The sequence below is a fragment of the Cucurbita pepo genome, chromosome 2 (genome assembly GCF_057944985.1).
Source record: "Cucurbita pepo subsp. pepo isolate OVF chromosome 2, ASM5794498v1, whole genome shotgun sequence".
Lineage (NCBI taxonomy): Eukaryota > Viridiplantae > Streptophyta > Magnoliopsida > Cucurbitales > Cucurbitaceae > Cucurbita > Cucurbita pepo.
Window position 1 is genome coordinate 5,513,507 of NC_141799.1, and position 11,346 is coordinate 5,524,852.

At 41.2% G+C, this 11,346-nt stretch overlaps 1 protein-coding gene across 3 annotated transcripts; it reads right to left on the minus strand.

The window, feature by feature from the left end:
- Positions 1-156: 156 nt before the first annotated feature.
- LOC111788837 (BTB/POZ domain-containing protein At4g08455) lies at positions 157-6,602 on the minus strand. 3 transcript variants are annotated; one of them, XR_015419973.1, is made up of 3 exons: positions 6,146-6,285; positions 2,842-4,173; positions 646-783 (listed from the first exon to the last, which is right to left on the minus strand). XR_015419973.1 is itself a non-coding variant. In XM_023669377.2 (2 exons), exons 1-2 carry the CDS (start codon positions 6,476-6,478, stop codon positions 319-321), a joined length of 798 nt encoding a protein of 265 aa, XP_023525145.2. In that variant the 5' UTR covers positions 6,479-6,602; the 3' UTR covers positions 157-318. The 3 variants fall into 3 exon arrangements, 1 of the variants encoding a protein (XP_023525145.2); XR_015419974.1 differs by lacking the exon at positions 646-783 and adding an exon at positions 2,522-2,706; XM_023669377.2 differs by lacking the exon at positions 2,842-4,173 and having other exon boundaries at positions 157-783; positions 6,146-6,602.
- Between the last annotated feature and the right edge of the window lie 4,744 nt (positions 6,603-11,346).

An 11,346-nucleotide genomic window follows, 5' to 3' on the forward strand; every position in this document is an offset into this window, starting at 1 on the left:
TTCTTGTCTCCATCCAAGTTAAATATATATATATATATCTATGTACATATATATATATATATATGTATTTGGGAGATTCAACCGAAGTATATATATATATGTGTGTATTTGGGAGATTCAACCGAAGTGTAAGGAGAGATGCATGGAAATGTAGAATCATAAACAAATATAGAGAAACAAAATATTCTTGGCCAAATAAGCATACGTTCTGGTTTTCTCTTGACAAGATACGTTCTTCGTATTATTAGAGAGCATGCTCATCGTCTTTGCTAGCACGCTGAACAAATCATAATGCCTATAATAACATCTACTTCACTTTTACTCCACACAACAATCCTTAGAAGCAGCAGTATTTACCTGTTTCGACACGTAAGCTTCAAAGATTTCGACGACAAGCCGTGGATCCGTTTCGACGAGCTCCATGTACTCCTCCCTTTTGGTAAGCTTGTCCATGTTCTCAATAATCACTGCTAACGCTGCATCAATCATATGCTTCCCATTGTGCCGATGGGAAAAGGTGTAGTTCAAGATTGAGTTGTCCCAGTTCAGTTTTGATATCAGGAACTTCTCGCAATGAGCCTTCAGATGCTTCACTTCGTACTTTTCAGCCAAAACTAGAAGCTCATAAGCCATCTGTTCATCAAGACAGGCTTCTGCTGTGTATAGATAATTAACGAAGGCGCGGAGGGCGTCGAATGAAACGTCGCTGATCTTTATAGTACCACTACGGCTTTCCTCCATTTCGTTCTCGAGCATAGCTTTGAAAACTGGGGAGCGACTCACCTGAAGGATGAATGAACAGAGTAATCTATGATTAGAAAATGCATTGGCAGGCTCCTATCTATAGCCCGATATACTCCTCACTGAAACACGAGAAGCTAGGCAAGCTTTACGCAAATGAATATGAAACTCGTCTGAAATAGTATCTGTAACAGCCCAAGCCCAAGCCCACCGCTAGCAGATATTGTCCTCTTTGGACTTTCCCTCTCGGTCTTCCCCTCAAGGCTATAAAATGCATCGGCTAGGAAAAGGTTTCCACACCCTTATAAAAGATGTTTCGTTCTCCTCCCCAGCCGACGTGGGAGCAAGCAAAAAAACATAAAATGACTGGACAACACATATTCACCTATCACTCAACAACGCTCCAGAGGAGATGTAACGACCCAGATCCACCGCTAGCAGATATTGTCCTCTTTGGGCTTCCCCTCAAGGCTTTAAAACGCGTCTACAAGTGGAAGGTTTCCACACCCTTATAAATGGTGGTTTGTTCTCCTCCCCAACCAATGTGGGACATCACAATCCACCCCCCTTCGAGGTCCAGCGTCCTCGCTGGCACTCTTTCCTTCCTCCAATCGATGTGGGACCACCCCCCTTGGGGCCCAGCGTCCTTACTGGCACATCGCCTCGTGTCTACCCTCCTTCGTGGAACAGCGAGAAGGCTGGCACATCGTCCGATGTCTGGCTCTGATACCATTTGTAACGACCCAGATCCACCACTAGCAGATATTGTCCTCTTTGGGCTTTCCCTTTCGGGCTTCCCCTCAAGGCTTTAAAACGCGTCTGCTAGGGGAAGGTTTCCACACCCATATAAATGGTGGTTTGTTCTCCTCCCCAACCAATGTGGGACATCACAATCCACCCTCCTTCGGGGCCCAGCATCCTCGCTGGCACTCTTTCCTTCCTCCAATCGATGTAGGACCGCCCCCAAATCCACCCCCCTTTGGGGCCCAGCGTCCTTACTAGCACACCGCCTCGTGTCTACCCCCCCTTTGGGGAACAGCGAGAAGGCTGGCACATCGTCCGGTGTCTGGCTCTGATACCATTTGTAACGACCCAGATCCACCGCTAGAAGATATTGTCCTCATAAACATTGGTGCAATACGCTAGCGGTGGATCTGGGTCGTTACAAATGGTATAAAAGCCAGACACCGGACGATGTGCCAGCCTTCTCGCTGTTCCCCAAAGGGAGGTAGACACGAGGCGGTGTGCTAGTAAGGACGCTAGGCCCCAAAGGGGGGTGGATTTGGGAGCGGTCCCACATCGATTGGAGGAAGGAAAGAGTGCCAGCGAGGACGCTGGGCCCCGAAGGAGGGTGGATTGTGATGTCCCACATTGGTTGGGGAGGAGAACAAACCACCATTTATATGGGTGTGGAAACCTTCCCCTAGCAGACGCGTTTTAAAGCCTTGAGGGGAAGCCCGAAAGGAAAAGCCCAAAGAGGACAATATCTGCTAGCGGTGGATCTAGGTCGTTACAGGAGATGAGTTAGAAAATCAGCTAAATTCACCTATCACTCAAAAACATATATTCTCAGCTTGGACAACGCTCCAGAGGAGATGAGTTAGAAAATCAAATCAAATCAAATCGCAAGAGAAAAACATTTCAAGGAATCACATGGGAGCCCCTCAGAATAAGAATGGAGTCTCACCTATTATCACTTATGACATATGTAACGACCCAATATTTTACTATGAGCTGTGACTCAAAATGACAACATGAATGCAAGGAAAACCGTTGAAAATGCATGAAGGCGAAATCATTTATTTCAAGTAGAATTTCAACACAAAGGTTCAAACAATGGACAGTTTTGAGAAGAAAGATAAGAGAATTTGAACACAAAAGAAAAGACTGGACTAACGCCCTGTGACATGCATTTCTCTGTGACATCTCTGATCACGCCCTCTCTTGACCCGACGCCTCACGCACCTGATAAAGGAAGACATAGCAAGGATGATTATAAAAGTTATACTCAGTAAACTACCTAAAGCCAAATTACAAATGAATGTGTAGAACCCGAATCAAACAACACTAAAGCCAAATGACCAAAGACGGGTAGCATACCTGTAATAACTGCGTCGGGCTTGTCAGCTTGTCTGACTGTAGTTGCATGGGCTACAGCTCGCCCCTGCTGAGGTTGAGCACCTGGCCCCTCTGATTTTGTGCCGCAGGTCAGTTAGTATGTTGATCGTTCCTCTGAGGGCAGTCTGCTGCAAAGTGCCCTTCTTGGCCACATTTGAAGCATGCATCTGTCCCTGCTCTGCACTCCCCCATGTGAGGACGCCGACAATTAGGACAAATGGTCCTGTTCGGAACCCCCCACTTATCAGTGCGACTGCGGGGCAGTCTACCAATTTTGGGGTGGTTCCCGTCTGTCCTCTTTCCTTGAATTGCGGTGTGGGATGACTGGGCTGATCCTGATTGTAACTTGTCAATGCGGGGCATGTCAATGAGGCTGGCCACTCGAAGGGCTTCTGCATAATCAGAGGATGCCAGGGCTGCCACATGCCATTTTAGATCCTCTCTTAGGCCAGCAATGAATCGCTCGACCTTCAACTCCTCAGTACTAACATATGCGGAAGAAAACCTTGCTAGCCTGTTGAATTCCTGATCATACTCCTCCACTGACTTGTCCCCCTGTTTGAGCATAAGGAACGTTGCCCGCATTTTCATTCTGGCGGTGATAGGATAGTACTTGCAGAGGTACGCTTCTTTAAACTGGCACCAGGTGATAGTCTCTCCTTGTGGTGCAATAATCCTTTGAGCGCCTTTCCACCAGAAGTGCGCCCCTCCCTTCAACATGTAAGTCCCACAATGGACCTGGTACTCCAGCGGGCAGTTCATAGACAGGAAGGTTGTTTCAATAGCCTTTAGCCAGGTCTCTACTGTGATGGGATCCATCTTGCCTCCGTCAAAGGAAGGCGGTTTATGCCTCTGGAATTCTTTCAGGTAACGAGACTCCACGGTCATAGTCCCTGAATCTTTAGTCCCTCACACGGTTGTCTGATTAGCCACTAGTGTCTGCATCATTTGGGTCATTCGAGCCTGATTGTCCATTGAGGTTAACATGAATGCTTGTAATACATCCAATGTGAATGTGGCTGACGGCTGGCTGGGCGAGAGTGGTTGGCACCGACGGAACCTCCTTGGAGAAGGAAGCAATAGGGTGTATATCAGGCAAGTCTTGGGCCCTTGCTCCCCTTCGGCGCTTTCTAGTTCTTGGTGCCCGCAATACGGTTCTCTCGCTAGCTTGGGGCATGTCTCTAACCTCCTTTGAGGTTCAGGTTGTTCCACTTCAGGTGTTGGAACAGAGGTGCCCTGAGCGACTTTTGTTCTTCCCCTTCTGAGTCCGGGCCCGACATTATTAACAAGGTGCATACATCCACCTTCATAAGCCTACTCCAAAAATAAAAATGTATCATGTATTCAATGGTATTATCACAAGTTTCAAGCTTTTGAACACAGATTTTTATTGAGAAACTAATCTTTCATTTAAGCCCAAAATGAAAGTAGTATACAGACACAGAAAGTTAGAAAAGAAAGGACTCAAACTATTGACATTGAGAATCAGGTATAAAGGAAAATCATAAAAACCCTGGTTACAGAAACCAAAAGGCATTCCTTATCAAGGCTCTCAACCCTCTCCTCAATACATCTCCAAACCTCTGAAAACTCTCTTATTCCTCACAAGCCAGATGTTCGACAAGACCAAAGGTACCATTCTTATCTCAAAATGAAGGGGAAAAGCCACCTCCTCCCTCATAGACTAGCACAATTTGTTATGAGCCAACCACACCCAAAAGCCTTAAAGTTGTCCTAAATTAAACCTGAAACTAACAACCCCACAGAATATGCTTCATACACTACAATTGAAAAATCAGCACAAGATCCTCCAAACAAGTGTCGTTCCAAGGCAGAACTTTCACCATTACCCACATTTAGATCACCGATGGCTTGCATTGATAAACTGTTCTAGAGTTAAAGATCCAAGAGCTTCAATTTCAAGCTCTCTCCAACACTCAAATGCTCCATCTATAACAATCAAACCCACACTGACAAGGAATTTTAAACAAAAAAGACTTCTTAGAAAATGCCCAAAGGCATTTAACATTAGGAGCACAATCTTTCTCTTTAGATTTCCATCACCAACGCCACTGGCCACTACCTCCCATACCATAAAAATTTTAACCAATGAACCAAGTGCTCAGATCCCTTTATTTCCACCTCTTTTTAAGGGAAATGTCCATTGCTTCAACATCTAAGCTAATCCACAACCTCATTAGCAATCAAAAGAGATCGTAGGATAACCTAGCAGAAGTATTCAACTAAACTCTTGCAAATGTTTATCCCCGGCCACAATCTCCCATGCTGTAAAATTGTAACCAATGAACCAAGGGCTCAGATCCCTTTATTTCCACCCCTTTTTGAGGGAAATGTCCATTTCTTCAACATCTAAGCTAATCCACGTCATTAGCGATCAAAATAAATCATAGGATAACCTAGCAGAAGCATTCAACTAACTCTTGCAAATGTTTATCCCTTCCACTTGCTCTCAGAATATATGTACTAAAAAATATATGCACAATTTAAGACTTAGTGGACTTCTCTTTCTTGTAAATTCAAATCATACTTGGTTATCAAAATACTATCAGTAGACGAATGACAGAAACTACATGAACTTCATCGAACGGAAGGCTTGAAATCCTTTTCAACTTATAGCTAGGGATAAAATTGAGTAGAAAAAGGAAAAACAAAGAATGGAGAATGGTAAGTAATGAAACTAAAATTAATAATGATAGTGATAAAGTATATTTACTACAGAGAATATTAGATAACAGGAAAGACGAACCAAATTGACTTGCAAAGGGGCAAACCCCATTTGAACAAAAAAAGTTGAAAACAACCTGCACTGGCCAAACCACGTTTACCAAATAACAAGAAGATTATGCCTACAGATCTCAGATTCACGGCTTAAACATCAGACTCAAATCAACGACTCATACAAGGTAATTCAAGATTCAAGATAGCTTATACTCTCTCCATCTTCACTACCCCCATTCCAAATATATATTAACCAACATTGTGGTTTCAGAACTTACAAATGCTTTTGGTTCGTAAGATCTTTCACATAATTGGACCATAAATTCCAAGCGTATTGCACCAATGTTTATGACTTTGGCAGTTGAACATCTTAATCTTTTAACGTTTCGTTGCCAAAATAGAACCGCCACTTGATTCTAAATAACAAGTGGCCATTTACTGCTACACAACTCAAACTCATACACAAACCAGACCGGAATCAAAAGAAAACCACAAAATAGTGTAATATCAGAGGATAACCAAGTGAAACTTAAAAATTCGTACTAACCAAGACAGCTTTATGAGCCGGAAGAGGCGCAGAGTATCCCTCGGGCCCATCGCCGGTGGCGATCAAAACGATATCCGTAAAGCAAGGTGCATTCGACCTACTGTGAAGATGATCAAGAGGGGACCAAAACCTGAGGAAAGCGACCTTCGCTTTCAAGTCTTCAATCTCACGCTTGAGTTCTTCCTCAGTCTCATTGGCTTCATCGTAGCACTCCTTGCAGGTTCCGGCGTCGCGTGACCGGTAATCCTCCAGACACGATAAGCACTTCATCGTTTCGTGATCGGACTCACTCTCTGTGTCCGAAATGGCTCTCACGCACAGCCGGCGATTCATCGGAAAATTCGTCGCGGCGCTACGATTCTGTGAAAGTTTTCCTTTGGTTCCTTCGATTGATTGGAAGGGTTTCGAAAGACAATGACGATCGATGCGCAATTACTTTTTCAATCAGTTTATGTTCTAAATAACAAAATAATCAGTTTCAAATATTATGGTAATTTTAAAAAGTAAACTAAACCCTTTTTTTAGTCGCACTTTGATTAAATTAATAAGATTAAGATTATTTATTTATTTATTATTATTTTTTTTTTTCATTTGGCATAACAATTTTTAAAAAATATAATATATATTGAAGTTTATGTCATATATTTTTTATTTTGGATAACTAGATGGGTAGATAGAGATGTAGGCAGGACAGAGATAGGATAAGGACGGAGAAGCCTTCTCCATCCTCGTCCCTACCCTATTTTTTATTTTCTATCTCCATGAAATATTTCATTTATTTTTATGAGGAGTCGGGACGAGAATTCCCTTCAGCAGACCTGTGACTTTTAGCATTGGCGTTGATACCTACTAGGTTAAGGATGTAATGAGATCTACGAGTAGGTTGTTTATTGAATGTTTAATGCTTGTCCCTTGTCCCTTTCTTTTTTAGGTGTTCGCATGTGATGTCCCACGTTGGTTGGGAAGGAGAACAAAACACCCTTTGTAAGGTGTGGAAACCTTCCCGTAGCAGACGCGCTTTAAAGCCTTGAGGGAAGCTCAAAAGGGAAAGCCCAACGAGGACAATATCTGCATATGCTTAGGCTGTTACAAATGGTATCAGAGCCAGACATCGGACGATGTGTCAGCCTTCTCGCTCTTCCCCGAAGGGGGGTAGACACGAGGCGGTATACCAGTAAGGACGTTGGGCCCGAAAAGGGGTGATTTGGTGATGGTCCCACATTGATTGGAGAAAGGAACGAGTGACAGCAAGGACGCTAGGCTCCGAAGAGGGGTGGATTGCGATGTCTCACATTGGTTGGGGAGGAGAACGAAATACCCTTATAAGGGTGTGAAAACCTTTCCGTAGCAGACGAGTTTTAAAGCCTTAAGGGGAAGGCCGAAATGAAAAAGCCCAAAGAGGACAATATCTGCTAGCGGTGTGATTGGGCTGTAACATCACAAGTTGTCAATCCATGATTCGAAACCTTAAAAATTGAGTTGATACATATACTTCTTATCTATGCTTTAAAAAAACCAAAATTCAGATGATTACAGCAGATATTGTCCTCTTTGGGTTTTCCCTTTCGGTCTTCCCCTCAAGGCTTTAAAACGCGTGTGTGATAGGGGAAGGTTTCTACACCCTTATAAATGGTGGTTTGTTCTCCTCCCCAACCAATGTGGGACATCACAATGTTTGAGACCTACCATTAAACATCATTTTCATGGTCTTGGTCTCATATTCCAAGTCTGGGTAGAATTAGATGTGTAGTACTTCTTTATACATGATCACGTACTTGCACATGGACCCCCAAGCGGGCTGATATACATATCCCTTGGATTTGGGCTTTGTAGGGGTTGTATTGCCGAGGTTTAGGTTTGATTTTGTTGGCTCGGATATGAAAATTAGATAGCGTCTTTTAGTGTTCCATCGTAATGATTTTAAAATTTCATATAAATAAAAAATATTTATGTTTCGTTCCGTAAATACTTCACAAGTTCACATTAGTTCAATTTAGATTGTAACAACGAGAAATTTATAAAAATAAATTGCGCAATGGCCGAAATCCTCGAGAAGCCCCGAGATGCTTGCCTCATCCACGACTCCTCAATACATGCTTCATTCAGCCACACACATCCAAGAACAGACCTGCAAGAGAGTGAAATGTGAGAGACGGAGAGAGAATGGAATGCAAAAGATTTCTTTCTTCCCATTCGGAGTTCACTACCGGCATGAATAGGAGAACGATTGATATGTACAACGAGAACGAGACCCATGGTCCAAGCACACCCATGGTAAGGTACGTACACTCACATGTGTAAGCACCCCTCGATGACACGTGTCACTGTTGCATACGCCGGCCCCAGTGGCTCGACTCGGCTAAAAAACGACTTATTCGGTTTGGGTTGGCAATTTTGACATCAATTCTTACATTTTTTTTTTTAATCTTTTCGAAGTTGATTTTGACCCTAATTAAGGTAACTGAGGTCATTATAATGCTCTATTTCCCAAATTCAAGTTAAATAGATTAGAAATGCAGAATAGTAACGAAACGAGATGGACCTCCTAATAGGAAACGACTCCCGCGATACTTGGAGCAACTTTGAGGGACGAAAGACAAGCGTACTCAAATTTAGCGAAACGGCAGCTAAGGCCAACCAAGTGTTCTTACTATCGGATAGGTTGGACGACTTGTTTTATGTATGACGACACATGCCTCATGCCCCTTGCACGTGTCATTTATGTTTTATATTTATGATGTTGTGACTATATTATACTAAATACTTATACTGTTGTATTAAATTATTTAATAAATAAATTTAACTTATTTTATTATAAATAATAGTTTTAATAAATATTGTATTAACTTATTTTATTATAAATAATAGTTTTAATAAATATTGTATTATGTTGATATAAGTTATTAGTAGATATAATTTAAGCAAATATATCCCATTTTTTATTTATATTAATTTATAAAAATAGAACAATTTAGTGCATTAACAATATTATTAATTATTTTCAATGTATTGTTATCCTTTATAAATTTAATTTAAGCATATTTATAAAAATTAAATAAATAAATAAAGAGAAAAAAAATAATAAGATACATATAACCACGTTTAATTATTATCAATTATTTTATTTCCACAATGTTTCCAAATCATCGTTACATCGGTATCTCTATAAAATTACAATTTAGAACATTTACATCGAGATCGACGTGTAAATGAGACGGGGTGGTCGAGAACTAGAGGGAATTGATAGCAATTTTCATCCCAGTTTGGGAGTGGCTTGGCGTGGTACATATGAAGAAGCTATGTCCTGTTGAGAGCATGATCTCATCCTTGCCTGAATTGAACACTTTGGTGCCTCTTGGAGCTATGCAGCTTCTATAACCCCCCTCGTCCACTGCCACCACGTTGTGAACTGTTGGGTTATAGTTGAATCCTACCAAAAAAAAAAAAAAAAAAAGTATGTATTCGTTTCGTTTATTATTAACGATCTAACTGCGAATTTGATCACATACTATTGGAATATATTTTATATAGCCGTAATGTAACAACCCAGATCCTCTTTGGGCTTTGCCTTTCGGGTTTCTCCTCAAGGCTTTAAAACTCGTCTGCTAGGGGACTTGTGTTTTGATATATTTTATCTTATCTCAAGGATTTGGTTAGTAGAATATTATCTCTTTTCTCAGACTTTCGATCCCACTTCTGTTTTTCATTCTTAGCATAGCATCAAAGCATCAATCTTAATAGATACGATTATGCAAGTAAAACATCAGTTACTATTCAACGATCAAAATGAGAGTTGAAAACTCACTTAATATGTCACCGGCTCTAAACACCTTCCCATTAGGCCATCCCTCCATGCCCAAGTTCCATCCGTTCGAGTCGCCAACAACAAAAGTTGCAGCAGCAACGCCATTGCAACAGCCACCGTGCTCATCGAAACTGCTCCGCTGCTCCCCTCGTGTTGAGCCATTCGTGAAGCCAAAGTAGCTCTCAGAAAAGATATGTAAAACAATTGTGTTCCAATTTTTTTTAGAAATAACAGCCCATAATGATTAAATCTTCCTTAATTAGTTTTGAGTTACCAATAATTTATATGAATTCTAGTAAATCACTTTAGATTAATATTATTAGATCAGTACATGTATATCAGTAGACAAATGAATAGATTAAAAATAAAATGACAAAAGAAAATTTGTGAAAAGAATTAAGTGTTAACGGAATGAGAAAAAAAAGGAGAAAAGATTTGGAAAGGAGGATCCACTATAAATTTGGAAGACATGTGAACAAAAGGTAATAGTGTAAGGACCGGGCTGACGCGATGGCTCTAAAAGACAGGTAAAATTTTCCTTCTTGATAAAATCATTAAAATTTAAAATATAATTTATACCAAAATAGTGTGTGCACATTAGTAATTTAAAATACAACATAATAGTTAAAAGAGAGGATAATGAACAGACACAAAACATCTTAAAACAAAAGGTTTGAGGACGACGAGTGAAGTTAGTCTATGACACCTGCTACAGAGTCCGCTCCCAACCTCGACCAGCTCCTTATCACCTGAAAAAAAATGAAGAATAAGGAATGAGTACAAGACTCAGTAAGTAGCCTACTTATAGGCTCTTAATCGTGTCCTTGATATGCTAGGGTACCACATTCTTTGTTCTTGCTTGTTCTTGATCTTGTTCTTGATCTTGTTCTTGTTGTAAGTACTTAGGCCCTTCTAATTCTTGTTCTTGACTTGGGGTTCTTATCTTGATCTTTCTTGAGAACCTTAGTCCTTGAATTCTAAAACCTTGGTTTTCTTTAAGGGCCTTAGTACTATAGTTTTTGGTTTTTGGTTCTTGGTTCTTAGTTCTTGATCCTTTGTTCCTGGTTCTTCTCCTTAGAATTAGGATCTTGATCCATGTTCTAGTCCTTGATCTTTCTCTTGTTCTTGGTAATTTCTAGGTTCTTGTTCTCTTCTTGGTTTGTTCTCTAAGACACTCCCCCTACGATTTATGGCACTAGACATGCACTTGACAATCCTATGTCCAAGGCTTCATGCGTTCCATGCGACACAGCCTTAACCTACGTTCAAGGCTTCATGCGTTCCAAGCGACGTAGTCTTACTGCATCTCAGGGCTTGCCCTTCGATACGGTTTGCTTAATCTATGCCCAAGGCTTCATGCGTTCCAAGCGGCATAGTCTGAAAACCTACATTCAAG

What these genes read in the sequence shown, in the direction of transcription:
- LOC111788837 (XM_023669377.2), bottom strand. Translation starts at nt 6,478, where the DNA reads ATGAATCGCCGGCTGTGCGTGAGAGCCATTTCGGACACAGAGAGTGAG. An exon ending in CGGCTCATAAAGCTGTCTTG is followed by an intron (nt 784 to 6,145) that starts GTTAGTACGAAT and finishes TTCATCCTTCAG; the next exon opens with GTGAGTCGCTCCCCAGTTTT.